Genomic DNA, 20286 nt, shown 5'->3' on the forward strand with positions numbered 1-20286 from the left:
TAGTGGTATTGATTTCTTTAGCCCAGTCAATGAATGGCTCAAGTGCACTGTTATTTGTTAATGGCTCTAGTGGAGTTTCTTTCTTCTTGTTTGAAAATGGTTGTAATCAATAAGAAGGGAGCCATATGATATACAACGGGCTCTTTGTAGATAGTCTTTGTTTGTGTAAAAAGCCGTGCAGGTGCTTTTGACATTTTCGTATCAAAAGCATCAATATGATCCTTTTCAGCAGCACCGCGTCCTAAAGGCATAAATAACCAAACGGAGCCAAAGCTTTTTTGAAAATAGGCCATGACTTGGTCACATGAACTACAAGCTGCAAGGCGTGTTGGTTTTCCCAATCATGTTGAACTTGACGAAATAGAAAACAATTCCTCTTTTGAGCTTTAAAATAAAAAGGGGTGTGACTTGATGAAGGTTTTTAAATACAATATGTATCAGTTCAAGCTTTCAGCATTGTCTGAGTTGATTTGCCAGGAACATGATGAAAAAATCAAAGGGGTGGATTATCAGGCTGGAAAGATCTGGCCGAGACAAGGAGATGGTCCACCACTTCAATTACACGCTGGATCCCGTCCTCTTTTTCCTGCTAGCATACGTTAAACCCATGTGAATTGCCTCTTGTTCAATATTCTGTTTGAATTATAGCAATCTCTATATGTACGGACCATGGAGTTTTTAATTTATTCCGAATTCCAATTTCTAGAAAGGAGCTTCCACTCGTCGGGTCACGGATCCCGTGACAGATTTGGCAGTTTACTCACTCTTGAAGTATTCAGACACCAGCGTCTCTTGATAAATTTTGCCAAGATGGAAGCCAACTTGTAGTTCAATACCACGAAATAAATTGAAGAATGTCTAAGAAATTCAGAATTGTTAGCACGTATGGGAGCTAGCATCTCCATCCAAAAGGCAGTACACCTCTTGTGGTTCAGAAAGAGAGTAGTTTTCAAGTAAATGAAGATTTGTGTGCCTGATTGAAATAAACTCATACAGGAATGAATGATCCATACTCTCAATGTTTGAAGGTCAAACTTCATGACATTCCGCATGCAAACAATATCACATGACAACAATTTGGTTCCATGGCCAAAATAAATAACAGGGTTCCATAAGATCAAAACTTCTAGCAACCAAATTGTAGCTCGAGGATACAAGTTTCAGACCATGAGCTCAACAAAACAGCATAAATAATAATCGAGTTTCTTTCAGTCCTAGAAAAGAAAAGGTCCGAGGAAAAAGAAAGGAAAAAATGAAACCAGCCAGCATTATTAAAAGCATCCTTTCCGTCCATATTCATGAGATCCCCCCCCCCCCCCCAAAATGAAAGTAGAACAAAAGGTCAGTGTACCCAGTCATCACTTCACTGTTATAATCTTGATAACAGATGCAGTTCCAACCCGGTGCAGAGCCACCACGGGATCCCCAGTCCTGCATAGTCCCTTCCCCTTGGCATGTTGAAGGGAAAAATCCAAAGCTTCTTCTGTTGTCTCAGCATTTGAGGCTTTAGCAGATCCTGCATATAAAACCGGCACCAACCCACGGAATATAAGGCTATGCCTTGCAGGAGCTTCATCACTGCATGACCAATCAAAGGAATCAGTCTGAATCTCTGGGACAACCACGGACAAAATGGGTATGCCCGGTCTGTATTTAGCCACCAGTTTTGCAGTACTTCCTCCCCTGGTTAAAACCAGTATAAGAGATGCTTTTACTGAATTGGCAGTTCTAACAGCAGATGAGGCCAGACTCTCCAATGGGCTCATGGGCACAGGTGAGTGTTCCATAGTTCTTTTAAAGACATCTCCATAATCAAGCGTGTTTTCAGCTTCTATGCATATTTTGGCCATGGTCCGAACAGCAAGTTCTGGATAAGCTCCAGCTGCTGTTTCACCACTCAGCATCACACAGTCACTACCATCAAGAACTGCATTGGCAACATCAGTGGCTTCTGCTCTAGTTGGTCGGGGGGACTTGATCATGGACTCCAACATCTGTGTTGCAGTGACAACTGGTTTTCCTTGGATGTTGCACTTGTAGATCATCACTTTCTGAGCAAGGAAAATTTTTTCAATTGGGATTTCCATTCCAAGGTCACCGCGTGCCACCATAAATGCATCTGAATTTGCTAAAATATCATCGAAATTTGCCACTCCTTCTTGATTTTCAACCTACCAAAAAAGTTTCAAAGGAAAAATAAAATGACAATAAAACATCATAAAGCAACCATCTAAGCAACAAAGACAAGTGTTTAATTTTAGAACAATTATTTCGTAGGCATTAGCTCAAAATTTAAATGTAGATGATGACCTTTTCTACAAGTTGCTCGCATGGATTCTATCTCCTAGTAAGGTTTGGCTAACAAACAATACATACTCATACCAAGCAAAATAGTGAAAAGTACACATGCTAGCGTAAATGCCTGGTTCTGACTGCCAATAAAACCAGGTAGAAATTTTTTTCTTCTGTCTTAATGTAATCAACATACCTTGGACATGAGAAGGATGTTCTTAGAATGCTCTCCAAGCAACTTCCGAACCTCCACAAGGTCTGAGCCTTTACGAACAAAAGATAAAGCAATCATATCAATTTTATTGGGAACCCCCCAAGCCAATATATCTTCCTTGTCCTTCTCTGTCAAGGTTGGAAGATCCACTATAACTCCTGGGAGATTAACATTTTTTCTCTCACCAAGAGTTGCAGAATTCTCACAGCGACATCGAACCAAACCAGCTTTTGTATCACAGGATAATGCTGTAAATGATATTGTGCCATCTGCACAAAGTATTACCATTCCAGGTTTGACATCCACGGCCAACTTTTTATAGCTCATGCAAATCATATTCTCATCACCCTTTAAGCTATAGTCAGTAGATATGGTGATTTCTTGACCCAGTTTGAGCTGGATGGGTTTCCCATCCTTCAGGAAACCAGTACGAATCTCCGGTCCCTGTGAACAAAATGAACAAAATAAGTGCTGTTTTTAAACCTATTAATTTTAAACAAAGAGCCTGACTTGGAACTAAAACTTGACCCTACAAATGGCTAAATGATAAGCAGCTTTAGTTAGCACGAGGTGAACATACAAATGAATAAATAAGTAAGTTAGCACAAAGTGTTACTGATAAAATAAAATCAAAGTTTTCGACTATCTTTGAGAAAAATATAAAACCATTAGTGCAATATGTCCACACTGGTTCATTTAGGATTTGGATGCATTTTCACTAAACCTGTATTCTATCTTTAATAACAGCATTCTGTCTGGCCCCTGCCCCCAATTTCTTTCTTAGATGTGAAGAGTTTGAATAATGAAAACGAGTTTAGAATGGCTGATTACATGCAAAAGAACATTTGCTCTTTATGGATGATGCTTCATGCTCTATTTAGCTTCATTCTATTTGATTTTCACTGGTGTACTACTAAAGACAATTACTAGTAAGAGCCTAACCTCCACTTATAATTTAGGATGAACAAAGTTGCCAAAAACAGTTGCATTATGAAGTTCCACTTTATATTGCGTATCACAAACAAGAAATTGATTAGTGATGCATAATTAGCAGCTTCATAGAGGATATAACCCCAAAAAAACCAAGTATTATCAGTCATATGCCATGGGTTATTTTTGATAGTCAGGCGTTGACTAGAATGGAATAACAACTTCCATAGTTAAAAGAAGTTTTTCGCAAAACAACAACAACAAAGCCCTTGTCCCAAACTAGTTGGGGTTGATTATATGAATCTTGAACCAATTTTTACCCTAGCGTTGACAGAGGAAGCACAATCTGCTTGCTACTAAAATATGGCACACTCTTTTAAGATCCGAGAGAGAAAATGATTGACAGAATAATATCCCTTCGCTACAAATATTGTTGAGAAAAATATGAAATGATCTCCACCATTTAATTAGCACATGAACAAGCCCCGCAAACTTTAGAGAAACACCATAGCCAAAAAAAGATAAAGTAACTGATGAAAAAGGCTGCTACAGACATGATTCAGTCATTTTTCAGTCCGTACTTGAAAGCTGTAGCGCAGGAAGTATACTGAGTTAAGACCCAATTGGCGTAATTTAGTTTGTTCATTTCTGTGATCAAAATAAAAAGCATCTATCTTCCATAGTTTTCTATTGAGCCAAAGGTGTAAGAATGGGTCAGAAATATATAGTCACACCCTATTCTATGTATAAAGAGAGCTTTATTGGAGCAAAACTAAGAGATATCAACACACAGTAAAATCAGGTGTGATATTTCTTTCATGTTTTCGGTTCAGTACTGAAATAAACAGGTCAAAATGTTCTCTTAACTCAAATTCGGGAAAACCAAAAACACTAAAACAGATTTGAGAATAGAAAAAGACAAAATCCAAATCCAAATGGACCAAAAGCTCCAAACTTTGGCACCCAAAATTACAAGAAAGGAAAGGATATGAATGATGGTGCAAGGGTACAAAAGGAGAGATATAACAAGGAAGAAACAGACATACACAACCTTTTCGCACAGAATCAAACAAACAATTAAACACAGACTCCCAAAAAAAAAGGGATCAGAAATGAAAATAATCACAAGATCAGAAAAATAAAAACCAGTTTCGAAAATAAATAGAAAACAGCAGAATCAGACAAGAAACAAGTAATAAGGTAGAAGAAATGAAAAGCCCAGATGGGAAAAAGAAAACCTTGGTGTCAAGCATGACAGCACAGAGAATGCCAGTATTGACCATGGCGGCCTTGAGATTATCAAGGGTTTCTTGATGATACTCATGAGATCCATGAGAGAAGTTGAAGCGAGCGACGTTCATGCCAGCCCTCAAGAGTTTTTCGATCATAGGGACAGATCTTGATGCAGGTCCCAGAGTACAGACGATCTTGGTCTTCGGCCTCATCTCCATAACTCCTGCTGCTGCTGTCACTGCATCTCCACCACCGTTGCTGGCCGTCATTTATTTATCAGGAGGAGGAGAACAAATTTAGGACTTGAAGTTTTAGGAATTTATCTCTCTGTGGTTGTGTTGCGTGTTATACCCAATGGGCCAATAGCACACACTAACTCTATGTATATATAGAAATGACAAATAGAGAAAGAAGTGGATTTATGGATTTTTTTTTTTTTTTATTCTTGGAAGGGTTGTTTGGCAAGATTATTTAATTATTTGTTTATAAATGAAGAGACCAGGAAATGGGAGGAGCATAATATTTCTAGCTTGAGAAGCAAGACAAGATTAGGAATATCTTCTTTTTTGTTAAGGGTGTGTGTGGTTTGATTTGTACGATGGTGTAGGGCATGATTTTGCCCTTTGGTAGGTGACAGTCACGCCCATAGAAATTTGGTTATCACATGTACAAAACCATCGGCTGCTTCTGCCACCTTCCCCCTCCCTCTTGCTAGCTTCTGCTTTAAAGGACTCTCTCTCACACTAGCTCAATCCAACTTAAGATGTTTTCAATTCACGATTTAAGTTTTTCCTTCATTGGATTAAATCATTTACTCTTCAAGAGTGGATGTAAACCAACCACGCAGATTCACAAATCAGACGGCAAGAGGCGCGTCGAATGTGAAGTTGTTCATGTGTATTTCCAACCAAAGAAAGTAGAGATGGGTGCTGTGTCTAAAGCCACATAACAGTAAGGCACATATGAAGTTGTTCATATGTGAATGGGTTACGTTTAGGAGACCTTTATGTGATTTGATCAGCAGATTCTGATGGACTGTAGATGGGAGTGAGTTTGATTCTACGAGAAAACGTTCATCCATTTCCTTGTAATTAATCAAATGGCAGGGGAGGGTAGAAATCCACTTGCTAGAAATCCACGGATATGAAAAACAAAAGAAAAAGAATGGATCTACTATTCCAATTCCATTTGACTTTCAGAATAGTCACGATTCAGAGGGTTAGGCCACTTACCTTTTCTTTTGTTTTTTCATGGCTCTACTGGCATCACTCAACCAATACATCCTATTGCCCTCGTGCTTGATTAGTAATGACCCGAAGCACAAGCTGTGTGTAATTTCCCATAAACCAAACTGGCCCTAGGACACTGCGAAAAGTAAACAAAAGAAAATAGAGAGAGACAAGACATAGATTAGAGGGACAGGACATCAATCCAAGCACAAGCACCGCACAACATCTAATTCTCAATCTGTAGGCAGCGAAGGTGGCAGATGTCATAAAAAACTGCTGGCCATTTGAACCACAAGGGGTCAATGCCTCTTACTTTGATTTTTTATTCATCTGGTCTCACCTCAACGGTCATCCTTACCCCACCATGCTTTATTTAATTTAACATTGATGGTCAATCTCCAAAACCAGAGATGGTATTTGATCATAACTCATGCGAGGTTGAAAGAAATGCGTGCTTTGGTTTTACTCGTATCATAAACAAAAGACACCAAACTCGAAAGTGATGATAATGAAGAAAATCATAGGGATCAATAGTGGAATCCTGTATAGGGTCTTGCTGAGAACAGCTGGAGTTGCATGGAATCACAAATCCTAACCATCCTTGTGCATCACGGACACCATGATTTGTGAGTTTCAGGCACGGCTGTCCTGTCCTTTGCGTCGCCCTTGGTGTTATGATTGCATGCATTTTGGCACTTCCATGGCACAAAATAAAAAATAAAAAGCCACTGCTAGGGCAACATAAATGCTCTCTATTATTGTACTAATGATCCAAGCTTAGTTCAATAAAAGTGTCACTATATTTATCATTAATTTAACTTTGCCAGACTTCGTCATGATTGCTCCCATGCCTCGACCCAACCTTCACAATGAATTCGACATGTTACACAAGGTGTGATCCAGAATAGAAAAAAATTCGGGAGCACTGTTCTAATACCGCTCAAAATTTCTCACTACCAACCCAAAAATGAATAGATGAGTTTTCAAGCGATCAGCATCCTCTAGAATGTTTGTGGTAAACTCATTCAGGCAAGTTAAAGTTCATCATGGCTCCGTGGCTGTTGTTTGTTCATCAACTCTAGTTTATTTTCCAGTTCCTGTCACATTCAAATCCATCAGAATGTTCAATGCAGAAAGTAAGAGTTTCATTCTTAAAAAGTTTAATTACCTTAAGCTTTCCTTCTATGCAAAGGGCTGGGGTAGATAGCAATGCCACATACCTTGCACGGGAAGCTTAAAGGGTTAGCCAGCAATATAAAGCATATGATCACACACAAGAAAGGGCATAAACAGGTCCTTACTCGCAACGACTTGGTTCATCTACATCTGTAACCTCATTATCCAGTCCGCATCTTAGCCTGACCTGTAAAAGGACATAAATCACAGACATCAAGAGAAGGCAATGAGTCTTTTCTTCATTGTATTTTATTTCTATTTGCCTTGCAGCTCTTGTTTTTAGGTCAAAAGTAAATATTGACACCAATCCAAGTGTGAATTTAACGTCTAGACTGAAATGGAAAAAACAAATTATCTTCATTGACAGAAGTTCATATCAGTTTCACTTTCACTTTCATTAACAGTTTGCATAGCAATTTAAGACGTTGAGAGAAAAGAAAGGAAATATAAAATGAAGTTAAGAGATGAAATGAAGTCAGAACTCTTTTTTTTTCCCTTTCAACTAGCATAGACTTATGCCCAACAAGTTTACAGCAATTGGATTACTTGTTTCCTTATTTTCTTTATCCTGGACGTTATTAAAAAATCGAAAGAAAGTAATTATGCCCATCACGTTCACAGCAATTGAATTTTTCCGTAACATGATTCAGCATGAAAGTGTATATACCTTCAAACTTCGATCAGGCCCATTCCAGCACGTGTCCCCATTTGAAAAGACCATAACTCGGTATGAGTCCTCGAATTTCTCCCAGCGACTTACCCAAAAGAAAGAAATTATCAGGTACAGAGAGAATAAATACCATGTAAGCTAATCAATACCCAAAAGAATAAGATGCTTAGGTTCATCTCTCCCATGGATATCCAGGTTAAATGAAAGAATAAACAAAATGTTGAGAGCATCCCTAGAAAAGCATAACGATGCATGATTTTTTTCCAGATGATCCCATAATATATGAAGGAGGCAGGGAGATTTCTAGATAAATAACAAAAAGAATTCCATAGACACATTACCCCAAACGAGTTGTTGAGTGGCCCTCTGACTGGGAAGCTTGTTTGAATGAGCAGACTTTGTAAACATACCTGAGGTGTGAATTTCAATTGTCAAAAGGTAAGATAAATCAGTGATCACAACTGGAACAGAAAAGGAATATAAACTAGCAGAAGCAAGGTTGTGAACTTGTTCTGCTTGCTCTCAAAACAGCGATCATAGAATGAATAGAACTCCTTCTCTGTCCCTGAAATATTAACCTTTACAGTTAACTAATAGAAATCTGCTAACGCCACAGGGGTGCATACACGTACAGCTTGTCAATACTAACCAAAATCATGTTCGAGCTTTTGTGTCAGCCTTGATATCCTTGACTGTATTTTAGACAACTTAGCACTGGACTCGTCGTATTCCTTGCGTACTCGAGCAGCCTCTATAGAAGTCAAAAGGTAACTGGTGACCTGATTTTCACCCATTCATTTCCAACATTTAAGTTATTCAATAGTAACATAGTGTTTTAAAACTGACCTGATTTATCCACTGGAGTTTGGAATAATTTAAAGGCTTCTAGAATGCTCCTAAAGGTTTGCTGTATATTCTCCAACCAAGATGGATTACCTGGGGAGGTTGTATCTGACAACAAGTACCTAATATCAGCTCCTTAAATAAAAACAACTGAGCACAAAAGGCAGTGGCAACAAACAGTTGCAAACCTGAAAATTCAACTTCATCATCAGAGTCAGATTTATAAGGAGCATCATCAACATCATCGTGAACTTCCTCTTCATAAGTCTCATCTACATCATCTTCTCCATCAACATCATCATCCTTGCCAGTTTCATCAGCAGTTTCTGAAGCATAGCCATCATATTTCTCATCATGCGTGTCATGGGCCATCTCTTCATGGTCCCCATGGTCGTTGTCCTTTGTATCCCTAACTTCCTCAGTTTGCTTCTCTGAATTTCCTGTCCAACGAGAGCCAACAAGGCGGCCCAACTCTTCCTTTGACAATCCTTTTGCATCAGTGGATTCATCCTTCTCCTGAAGACAGCATTTAGAGAAACCACCAAAGGTAGTCAAGATGGTGAGCTTCATGGGATTATCATGCCATAAGCAAATCATCAATCAACAAAAGCATGATGAGGGACAAGAGGATTATCATGCCTTATGCAAGACTGTAATACCAACTACTGGTTGTATATTTTAAACTTTTTCTAGAGAACTTAAGGAATGGTGTACAAAAAAATCCAGGAAAAGGGCGATTCTATGGTGAACCCCTCATTAAAATGCAATTATAAATGAGCCAGCCAAGAACTGTACTAACTCCTATGTGAGAAGGTCAAATGAAGAACTAAAGCTTGATATATGAATCCCCAATCAACAAAATATGGGAACAGGATAAGTATCATGACACTACTCTTTTTTACATTAGCTAGGGGTGGGGTGGGGTGTGGGGCTTACCTCTTCCATAGGTTGAGCATGAGACACCTCATTTCCAGCATCATGGCCAGTTTCAGGCACAAGTGTAGACTCATCCTTGATTTTTGTGGTGACAGGCTCTTCATCCTCTTGTCCCTCATGCTGTATTAACAAGGAATGGCATGTTATATTTTTGACAGTGACTAAGCTGCCAAGACAGAGTAGCACCACTTTCCAGGAGTAGTAAATGTGTACAAATGCACACTCTTTTTTACCTTCTCCACTTCGCTAACTGGAGATCCTTCAATTTTGGAAACATCACCACTTTCATCTTCAGCTCCATGATCAGCAAACTCGTCCACAACATCCTATTAGAGATTACAAAACTTAAACAGAATTAGCTACAGCATTGAGTTATGAGTGTATCAATTTCTTCAAACCAAGTCAGTCATCTTTCAGCAAGCATTTTGTACATGGGGATACCTTACTCATTCAAACAAATGGAACATTTAAGGGTATTGGAGAAACCTCTTTGCAAGAGTAGGAATAAACCTATTCACTTTTCTATCAAATCAAGCTTCGATATTTCTAGCTCATTTTTTTAATTTATGTCTTAAAAAAAAATAAAAATGATGGTGGCGTCAGTGAATTTAGAATTTCTGCATCAAAATATGTAATGGATATGCAAATGCAGAGAAAAAGATTGGGATGCATCTTTCAATTTTATATGGGCTAATTTGATCAGTTTATCAGCAGAGTAATTAAGTTTGGAAGAGAATTGCTGAGCAGGTAAGGAATGCGGATATCTACTTGTTCAGACCACTCCTATATGCTTTTAGAAGATGTTATAAAGAAAAGCACTTTAAACATCCTTGACAAATTATCAGAGTTTGAATGTGTGCATGCTCACATAAGGGTTGATGAATGATGAACATCAAAATGAGACAAACAGTCAGACCTGATATGCAGGAGAATCATCCAAAACACCAATTTCATCATGTTTGTTTTCCATATCTTTGTCTTCATTGTCGATTTTCTCCTCAGCGTGGCCTTTTTCTAGGTTAGCTCCCCCCTTAACTGCACTTTTTTCCCCATTGGCCTTTTCTTCAGCTTCTTTCCTTTGTTTCTCTTCCTTTTCTTTCTGCAAACGTTCTTTCTCTTCTGTCTTCTCTATCTGTTCTTTAAGCTCTACATGGGGAGGTGAAGCAGAAGAACATTTACACAATTGTTAACCCCACACGTGAAGAAACGTACAGAAACACGCAGGTGTTGTTAGATATATCAGTCTATCTATGTTTACAATGCTCAAATCTTCTTCAACAAGCCTAGCAGACTTAAAGTACAACAGTACAACATGGAGAAAAACTACACCTTTAAGCTGTTCAACAAGCCCTTTTAGTATCTTCTCCTCATTTTTTAGCTTGGATAGTTCAGCCACATCTTTGGCGAATGCCATTTTTGCTTGTTCAACTTCTTTTTTTCTCAACGCAACCCCTTCCTTATATGTAGCAATCTTTTTCTTCAACTTATCTCTTGCCACTTTGCCAGCTTCCCAGCATGTATTTGGACACTTAACTTCGCCATCATACTCATCACTCCCATCACAACAATCTACATTATGAGGCAGTCAATACAAACTACAAGGAAGAAAAAGAGAGAGAGAGTATAACAATACACATATTATTATTTTGTTTACATTAGCATATGCTTACCACAGATGCCATCATTGACTCTGGAAGAGAATAAGAAAACGGGATCATGCCCTGCATTTCTACAATAGAATTGCCCACCGGGGCATGCTGATGTGCCTGCATTGCATCCATAAGGTATATAGTAAAAGAAAAGGTAAGAATATACCAGTATTTTTTGAGAAAAGGAAGTTCCTTTTATTGTTTTTTCTTCAAAAGGGGGCTAAATGAGATATCTAGAAGTATCAAGACAAACTTTTAATGGAAAATAGAAAAAGAAGAAATGCCCAATTGCTACAATGGGAAGATGTGTGAAGGCACGAAAGACATATAAGGAAAGAAGAAGCAAGAGAAACAGACCAGGCTCATCGGTACCATCAGGGCAATCACAGAAGTCATCATTGAGGTGAGCCTTGGTGAAAGTAGCGGATCCATCTTTACATTTTATAGTAGGTGATGATGCCTTGTAATAATTCTCATCTGGGCATCCCAAAAAGATAAATAAAAAAAAATCTCAGCATGATGATGATGTTAGAAAACAAATCGAAAAACAACAGAAAGGTTAGAAAGACGGGGTAGAAAGGAAGGAGTGACCTTGAGGAGGGATTCCAAGAAAAGGGTTAATTGGAACAACAGCTGATGCAGCAATGGAAGCTGTAGTACATAAGAGTGCATAAACAATCGGAGGAAATAACCTGAAGAAGCTGCTGCTGCTCTCTCCTTTCATTGTTTCTTTTTTGTTGTTATTATTATTGTTATTATATATTCGTTACCCTCTCTGTGCATCGAACAGCAAAGCAAGAAGATTCTGACTCTGAGTGTGAGAGGGGAAGAGAGAGAGAATAATCAATTATTGTGTAAGCTCGGAATCAGAGACGGAGGACGATGGATGGCAGGCAGAGGCAGGGAAGGGAAGGAGTTGATGAGTGATGTCAAAACGACGCTGTCTCCATTCCTTATATTTTATTTTATATTACTATCTACCAACCTTATTAATTAATGGCAATTATATATAATATTAAAAATAAGGGTCTAGTTGTTGTGGTCAATCGTGTGACTTGTTCCGTCCCCGTTCCGGGTTCGACTTTTTATGTGCACGTCTGTCATCCCCGCGGTGCCTTACCTGCTCCTGGGCTTGCAGGATGTCCAGTGGACCGTGGGGAATAGTCGTGGTGCGCGTAAGCTGGCCCGGACACCCCACATAAATAAATAAATAAATAAATAAGGGTTTGCTTTTTAAAGCTGACTGGTTCAAATCTTATAAAATTTAAAATTTTTGAAGTTTATAGAGTCATTAATTTTATAAATTTAATTTTAAAATTCGTAAAATTAATAGAATTATACACAAATTAATCATAAAACTCATGTTAACCAAAAATAAAAAAATATCGAAAGTGTTGGAAAATAAAATAAAATATCATTATCCATTTCAGTGAGAGGAGAGCAGAGAAGAAATAAGAAGAAAAGGAGGAGGAGGAAATGGAGGGAAGCTCACTTTTAGGCTGTTACAAAACCCATTACAATTCCTTCTTCTTCAACCCTCCTTCTTCTTCTTCTTCGTCTCGTTACTATTACCATTACTATTCTACTACAACTACTACTAACAAGGCAATGTCAGATTGGTAGCCTCAATTTCATACCCACCAACAAGAAGGACAAGAACAAGAACAGCAACAACATACGACCCATTCTTCCTCTACGATTCACATGCCACCGGTTGACAAGACTGGGAGGTTTTGCAGCCCGGCCGAGAGCCCGCTTTGTATGCCCCCCCCCCCCCCCCCCCTCTCGATCTCTCATTTCTTTTTCTTTTTTTTCCCTCTAGAGAGAGAGTAGTTCTTCCTCCTTGCACTCACTATCTAAAGCCTGTTTACTTTGTAAGAGAAACAAGCATACTGGGTCTTCATTCAGAGCCATGGAGAGAAAGGGAAGAAATTACTACCTTAGGGGTGCTTCTTTTTTTTGCGTGAAATATTTTACACGAATATTTTCATATCTTAGCATGTTTGTTTTTTGAAAATAAATAATTTACATAATAAAAAAATTATAGTTAATATCCTATTTGCAAGAAAATATTTTATATTCATAAAGTCACCACCACTTTTTTTCACTCTCACCACCATTTTTTTTCACTATTTTCGTCATTTAAAAATTATTTTATATGTAATTAAAAGAAAATATTTATTAAATTAAATAGTAAAATATTTTTATTTAAAAATATTTTACGCAAGATAAACCAGAATAAATGGATGTGTTAATTTTTAATGTTTAATTAATACGGTTACTTGGATCAATTTAATGGTTTTTAAAAATCAAATTTAAAATCTAACTTGAGTGAGGTGAGGTTGAAAGTTGAAATTAGCCCAACATACGGCCCATCCCGTATAAAAAGAAGAACCGTAGGCCCCCTAGATGAGGTAGAACAGAAAGGCCCATATGTAGCGGCTGCAAGTCTGCAACTGCCCCCGGGGGTTCTAGGATTAGGGTTTTCATCGCCCCTCCCTCTTAACTCTCAGCTATATATAACAAGAGAGGCAGCAGAACTAGAAGCAGCAGCGGGGCTAACCAGGATTACTCTTTCTGCATCTTCTCTTAGGGTTTAGCATACATGCTGTTTGATTGTGTTTGTTAATATGAATGAAGTAAAGCCTGATATTGCAATTCTTTGGTCTTAATGAATAGATTATTGGCCAAAGAATCTATCGTCAGGCAATAGTGATGTATATCTGTATGTATATACATGCACGCATTTTATACCTTTAGCTCCGACTGTCCATTTTTTCTCTTGAAGAAGTTGTTTTTAGGGTTTGTTGGTGACAAGGTAGATACATCTTATTATATTTTGATCTTGTTCTCCTCTTTTCTTCTTTGATCTGTCTCAAATTTAAAAATTTGGTGTGACGATGATGATGGATGATTAATTGATTGATGGATGATGATAAAAATCAGACGGATTCCCACTGATTTACACTGTGATTACACAACCAGCTACTTCTGACACGATCTAATCTTCATCATCATCTTCAAGCACTGTTTTCTGTTTTTAATTATTATGAGCATTAATATTTGGGGGCCGGTGATGTAAGAAAATATTTGCTACTCTTGATGGAGTTATATATAATTCCATTTGATGATTCCTCTCCACCAAGATCTCTGAGGCCCTGATCTGTTTTTCTGTTAATCTTAAATACTGAAACTCGCAGATTTTACTTGATTTTGATTTTTGATTGCTCATGTAAGGGTGGTTTTGGTCTAATCTTGCCAAGGGATGACGACGAAGAAGAGGAGGAAGAAAGTTGTAGGGATGGATAACCAGAGGAAAGGCAAGGCTTTTTTACTGTTATTTTAGCTTCGTCCATGAAAAAAAAATAAAGGTAAAAATGGCTCCTTTTAAATGGTGCAGATGAATCTATTGATTTTCGAATTTATACTATTTTCTGATTCCTCACAAGAAGTAGAATACAAGTTGAGTTCTTCATATGAGTTGTCTTTCCCTGCTTGATCAACAGGAATCAATGCTAGGTTCCTGAATATTGTCCTCGGCAGCCAGATCAGCCGAGCGAATCCTAATTTAAGGCTCAACTCCCAAAATAAAAGGCTCCCGCACCATTTAGTTTGGCTTCCCTAGAATTGGACTGGAAGGGTTTTATTTTCATCATTTAGTGGATGGAAATTAGCATCTTAATCCTGGGGTTCATGCATACAGATATACGAAGTTAGCTTGTTAGCATGGAGCAGCTGCCTTGCAACAAAACAAGGAGACTTGACAACCCAAATGGAGCTCGAGCAATTCAAAACTTGATTTACCTAAATGAAGTATAAAGAACAGAAACAAAAACTACCAAGAACTTGACAAGAAAACATGGACTGGAAATCGAAATATTTTGAAACCAAATGGAAAGAACAATACGAAATGAGTATTGCTAGAAACTTACCGAGGGTCGGTTTCGAATGCGTCATGGAGAGCTTCGCTGATGCCAGAACTAAGATTCATTGATTTCCCTGTTTGTTGTCACGGCTTCTGTTCTCATCGTTGTTATTGAAAAACGTTAATGCCTTGACAAGTTGAGAATTCAATGTTGTTTTGGTAACAGGAGCAACTAATCTTCTTCCACTCTTGCCATTCCCTTTACTGCTAATATTTTCCCGACACCAAAATAAAATTCAATTCAATCCCATAAAAAAAGTGATGATGTCCCAAATCCTAGAATGTTATAAGTTATTTAGTTTATGAATAATGGTTAATCAAGAAGCAATTTTCTTAGCTTAAAAGGCTTCATTAATATGGTAAAAATTCAAACTTAATCAAGAAGACTTGAAGACAATGAAATCAGTAATTTTACGAGAACTAAAAATCACTTGATTTTTTTGGCATTAAAAATAGACAAATATCTTACATACATAACTAAAAAATCTTTACCCCTTCAAAAATCTTTCATCTAAGAGATGAATAATTCATGTATTCTAGATATATAGTATTTTTTAGTGCTGGATTTAGCATATTGCTACCTACGTATATTTCTTGAAACCAAACCTGCTAAATTTGGCATCCCACCGCACCAAGTTTATATTTAATTGACAGTTTGTTTGAGTATTGAATCTAGCATCCCACCAGCTTACAGTTGAGTACGAATTTTGAAAGATACCTCCTTTGCCTTTTTATCTTGTTATGTTTTCTTTTCTTTTCTTGAAAGAAATTAATAGCTACTTGGGAAATTAAAATTAATGGAATTCTTAGATTCCTAATTAGCAGGCATGTTGCATATCCAGAACAGAGAGTCATTCCATGCAAAAACATTAGATCCATTCATTAAATTTTGCTTCCTTTTTCCATCTGATTGGATTCTCTGGGACAATGCAAACTCACTTTACCAAGCCAATACCACAGGAAGGGTGGTATTAGAGTTTCCTTGGCCCGTTCTTCTCTGCCACTCCAAAAAAGTCAATTGCAAGCTGATCTGAATCTAGCCAAGACGTTAGTCAACTGGGAAGCCGCTAGGATCTTTTCAAGAAAAATCTTCAGCACTTCTGATGCTTAATCTTATAATAAGTCTGCTGCTCTCAACCACAACCACACGGCACACGCAAGGCAAGGCAATCAATGAATCTTCCCCCTCTTGCAAACATTCCAAGAATAGAAGATTATAGCAAAAATAATGATGGATTGTGGTAATAATAATATTAGGCTAGAAAACTGTAAAGGAAGCAACAAGGTAGCCAAAAAAAGGGCATTAAAAGCTCCTTTTACTCAAATCTATTGCACATACTTTTCCAACCTTGCCAACCTAACGAAGGGGTTACATGACAAGGCAGAAAAGAACCAAACAGGAAAATAAGAATAACTATAGAAATTTAAGGGAAAAAAAAAACAAATATCAAAATAGGAATATAATGGCCCTAAAGCAGAAAACCCTAAGCCCCCAAAAACCTATCATCTGCCATATTTCTCATTGCCTCTGATGCATCTTTAGTTTTACTAACCAAACATTCTCAGAATCATTCAGGTCTCCATTAGAATATGCAGTTCAAGTATGTTCTTAGCTCGAATCAGAGACATTGCCCAGAGACTTCTATGAACCATTTACCAGCTCTTTCTTTTCATCACTTGGCTTTCCATCCCATACCTGCACTAATGCACAATGAGACAGCAAAAGTTAGAAAGTATTCTCAAAGACAGTGGAAAGAAACCATAAAAATAATCTAAAAAACAAGAAAAACATATGGTGAAGATCAAGTGCCTGTTTCTTGAGCTGCTGTTGCTTGGCCTTCTTCTCCTGAATCATCTTCTCCCGATCCTCGTAAAACCCAAAATCATCTAATATGCATGTTTTGCTGCTATGTTCCTTGAATATCTTTATCATTTCAAGCCCTTGCTCTAACTTGACCTAAAATCACCAAGAGTGCACTTTAGAATGAAAAAGATGAGGGGAAAAAACCAACAAAGAATTACACAAGCAACTATAACTACCTCTTGAGTGTCCCTGCTGTTGGTTACAGGTTTGTTCTCATTGTTTTCGAGGGTAATATGCTTCAACAAACTGTTGGGAACATCCTTCACAAAGTGCCACTTCACAGGGAAATAGCCTGTCCACTTGTCTTGTTGCCAATATTCCACACTCTTGTCAAAATCAACTCGGCCCGTCATCTCTGCAAGTCCCACAAATTGCCCACTGGTATTGACCTAGAAAAAAATTTAAAGAGAAAGCTAAGCCCATGGCCATTGACAGTTGTGGAATAATAAATCAGAAAGATTGATAGCATCCCTATGCTCACCGAGAATAAAAGGAACACTGGGCAGCCACCAGATTTCTGCCCAGCCTCTTGATATGCTGCATCAAGCTTCTTGTTACCATTTGGTGTGCTGGCCCAGACATTGTATTTAATGCACTTATGCACATCATCCTCGCTGTAAGATTTAATAATGAAAAATTTAGCATCAACATATTCCACTGGGAAATCTGCTTTGTTATATTGTTCTCGATCAGGAACCTCAGTTGTCTTATCCTTCTCCTCAGCATTAGCATCACTTGATGGCACACTCTGCCCCTTGACTGCAACTGTGGAAGGAACAAAACCCTTCTGGTTTTTGAAATAGCCCTTGGCCCTAGGTCCTCTGTTCAGCTCATTCAAGCCATCAATATTCTCATTGCGAAAACCAAAATAACCATTGCCTTGCCCCTTGGGTTTATATTTGCTGTCGATAGGCAACCACCCTTGACCATTTATTCCTGCATTATAACCACCAGATCCAAAGCCCATGCCAGATTTGAAACCATTCCCATATTGACCATAGAGTTTGTTTGAATACATCCTATTCATATATCCATGAGTTGAACCCATGCCTGATGCCAGACCGGGGTGCTGCCATCCCTGACAAATCAAACAAAATCATCCATGAGAAAAAATACACTATAAAGTATAAATGAATATTTGTAATTGGAAAAACAAGGAATGTTCCCAAAATGAGTCTGAAAATATTATGAAAAATCAAAAGTCAAACACAAAAATTAATATAGCCCAACTTTGAGAAACAGGTTACCAATCAAAGATGATATAGCAACGTTAAAAGTATTATAGAAGTGAAGAATCAGAGGGTAGACTGACAATGACATCAACTTAAGTTATCACAACTTGAACAAATAAGTAATAGAATGAAGGACTTAACCAACTGAATAAGTTTATTTTTCTGAATCAAAAGTTAGTTTATTTGAGAAGGATATCATGAACAGGTTATGAAGAATAAGTTGGGAGACACAATCAAGAATCACCAATTTAGTAAAAAATATGTAATAGATGGAATGTGGAAGATCATAGATGGCATACCATGAAATGAGAATTTTGATGGAAATTCTGATTTCTTGAAGATGGAGCATTGCTAGCCTTTGAAAATGAAGAAGAAATATCAGTGTTCCTATACAGGCCATCGGAAAGTACAGAACTATCCAGCAACGGGATATCAGGCTGTAACCTATCAAAACAAGATCTCAGATCCTTGTAACCAGAAGCAGGAATGCCCTTTGTATAACTACCCCTTCCATATGAATTTTGATACTTAGGTTTGTAAGGAACTGCACCATTGGCTCCTTTAACATCCCCACCATTTGCAATGCCATTAGAATTCTCTTTACCTGTTTCCACAGGCAAAGACTTCTGGTCAGCAGCTGTTGTGATAGAAAGATCGCCTTGTGAAGGGGCTACGTGGCTGGGGATGAAGGGCTCACTGGTAGGAGTCAATGGCTGGAAATAGGGAGTAGGATATTGGTAGTGCTGAGGACCATATAACTGACCATCATTTCCCATTGTAGGAACTGGAGAAGCTGCTGGGGAATATGGGCCATAGGGTCCATACCAATAACCATGAGGATACATAGCAGATCCGTTTCCCTAAAAACACAAAAAGGCACATTAGAAAACCAATTGTTTAGAAAAGAAAAGAATCTCCACTTATCGAAGAATAACAATGACACTTCCATTTGAAACAACTATCAACCATACAGATGTACTTACAGAAGTCATATCTACTCCTTCTGTATTCAGATACTTTGAGTAGTCGTCCCACTCGCCAGTTCCATTATAGCCTAGAAGACCAGCAGCGAGACATAATTTATCAAATTTACATTCATCTCTTAAAGACATCACAATAGGAATAATTCAATACAGAAAGCATTTGATATCAAAATCCAATAGCACTTCAGCATGTTAAACTCACCACCATAGTAGTACGAGGGATAACCATTAGGAAGATAGCACACAGTTGGATCCATGAAGTTGGACAGCACTGGGGTCACAGACCGGTCACTTGGCTGGATCTAGTAATAACCAAATTAACAAATATAAGCACAAGCCTAAACCAAAGATAAAGATCTAAATTTAAAGGCTGCAAATTACCTTGTTGGTGGGCTCGGGCATGTCTAAGGTTTTTGTTTGTGAGTCTATGGATAATTTCTGCAGCAAATCTGAAGTTTCTATGGAAATTAAAAGTAAAGGAATTACATATGTTCCAAATCATTATATTTTAACAAATATTAGGAAAAAAAGTCCCAACTTTGACTAGAAAAAACCAAGATATTTAGAGATAAAAAGCACATCACCAGGAAGCAAGCTTTCAATAGACAAATCAAGCAAAATACAGAAAACCAAATCTCACAGTGTGAAATTCAATCACTTGTCCTGCATATATGCCAAACAAATCAATCTGACAAAGGCATAGCTATCAGTATAGTAAAAAAACACTCGAAGACCATCTCAAGTTCAACAAAATCCCTGAAAAGGAAGCTATAAAACAAACCAAAAACAAGAATCCAGCAGATCAAAAGGAAAAAAAAAAAAACAGCAGCAAGTCAAAAGAAAAGGAAAAGCTCAGAAGAGTAAATAAGGATACGTTCAGCAGAAGATGAAAGGGTAGCCATGATAGATCTTGGGAGATGATAAAACCCTTTGGTGGGTTCAGTTGATAGCCGCCAAAGGTTTGAGCTTTTAGGGTTTTTGGGGGAAAGAGGGTTTTTTTCACTCTATGTTTGTGATTCAAATACCTCCAGCACCCTCCACTCGCTTCGATCTCCTATTTTTCTCTCACCCGCAGGTCGTTTAGTGATATCATCAATGTTTTTTCACTGG

The 20286-nt window shown here is 37.9% G+C and overlaps 3 protein-coding genes, 1 long non-coding RNA gene and 2 other non-coding genes across 12 annotated transcripts; 3 read left to right on the top strand and 3 right to left on the bottom strand.

Moving 5' to 3' along the window:
- Positions 1–1021: 1021 nt before the first annotated feature.
- On the bottom strand, positions 1022–5053 carry LOC7483227 (pyruvate kinase, cytosolic isozyme). The gene is made up of 3 exons (XM_002299056.4): positions 4675–5053; positions 2489–2950; positions 1022–2171 (listed from the first exon to the last, which is right to left on the bottom strand). The coding sequence occupies exons 1-3, from the start codon at positions 4936–4938 to the stop codon at positions 1359–1361; spliced, it is 1539 nt and encodes a 512-aa protein (XP_002299092.2). The 5' UTR covers positions 4939–5053; the 3' UTR covers positions 1022–1358.
- Positions 5054–6630: 1577 nt separating this feature from the next.
- LOC7457685 (glucosidase 2 subunit beta) lies at positions 6631–12122 on the bottom strand. 4 transcript variants are annotated; one of them, XR_002984220.2, is made up of 17 exons: positions 11764–12121; positions 11530–11649; positions 11194–11289; positions 10853–11092; positions 10440–10669; positions 9757–9849; positions 9524–9643; positions 8776–9103; positions 8591–8695; positions 8394–8495; positions 8252–8309; positions 8086–8154; positions 7742–7829; positions 7200–7261; positions 7067–7118; positions 6860–6995; positions 6631–6760 (listed from the first exon to the last, which is right to left on the bottom strand). XR_002984220.2 is itself a non-coding variant. In XM_024610247.2 (16 exons), the coding sequence occupies exons 1-16, from the start codon at positions 11894–11896 to the stop codon at positions 6933–6935; spliced, it is 1959 nt and encodes a 652-aa protein (XP_024466015.2). In that variant the 5' UTR covers positions 11897–12121; the 3' UTR covers positions 6631–6932. The 4 variants fall into 4 exon arrangements, 1 of the variants encoding a protein (XP_024466015.2); XR_002984219.2 differs by having other exon boundaries at positions 6836–6995; XM_024610247.2 differs by having other exon boundaries at positions 6631–6995.
- Positions 12123–12573: 451 nt separating this feature from the next.
- On the top strand, positions 12574–15260 carry LOC18094276 (uncharacterized). The gene is made up of 2 exons (XR_002984235.2): positions 12574–14543; positions 14679–15260. It is a non-coding gene; the product is annotated as an uncharacterized LOC18094276 (long non-coding RNA).
- LOC112326340 (small nucleolar RNA R12) lies at positions 14096–14172 on the top strand. The gene has a single exon (XR_002979976.1). It is a non-coding gene; the product is annotated as a small nucleolar RNA R12 (small nucleolar RNA).
- Positions 14241–14330, top strand: LOC112326318 (small nucleolar RNA SNORD24). Its single transcript, XR_002979965.2, has one exon. It is a non-coding gene; the product is annotated as a small nucleolar RNA SNORD24 (small nucleolar RNA).
- Positions 15261–16383: 1123 nt separating the features above from the next.
- LOC7457687 (YTH domain-containing protein ECT2) lies at positions 16384–20218 on the bottom strand. 4 transcript variants are annotated; one of them, XM_052453066.1, is made up of 9 exons: positions 20051–20218; positions 19558–19634; positions 19379–19472; positions 19177–19247; positions 18493–19053; positions 17443–18039; positions 17138–17350; positions 16908–17054; positions 16384–16793 (listed from the first exon to the last, which is right to left on the bottom strand). In XM_052453066.1, exons 1-9 carry the CDS (start codon positions 20076–20078, stop codon positions 16740–16742), a joined length of 1842 nt encoding a protein of 613 aa, XP_052309026.1. In that variant the 5' UTR covers positions 20079–20218; the 3' UTR covers positions 16384–16739. The 4 variants fall into 4 exon arrangements, with proteins under 4 accessions (XP_052309026.1, XP_024466030.2, XP_024466035.2 ...); XM_024610262.2 differs by having other exon boundaries at positions 16384–16808; XM_024610267.2 differs by having other exon boundaries at positions 19379–19478.
- Between the last annotated feature and the right edge of the window lie 68 nt (positions 20219–20286).

The sequence above is a fragment of the Populus trichocarpa genome, chromosome 1, assembly GCF_000002775.5.
Source record: "Populus trichocarpa isolate Nisqually-1 chromosome 1, P.trichocarpa_v4.1, whole genome shotgun sequence".
Taxonomy (NCBI): Eukaryota; Viridiplantae; Streptophyta; class Magnoliopsida; order Malpighiales; family Salicaceae; genus Populus; species Populus trichocarpa.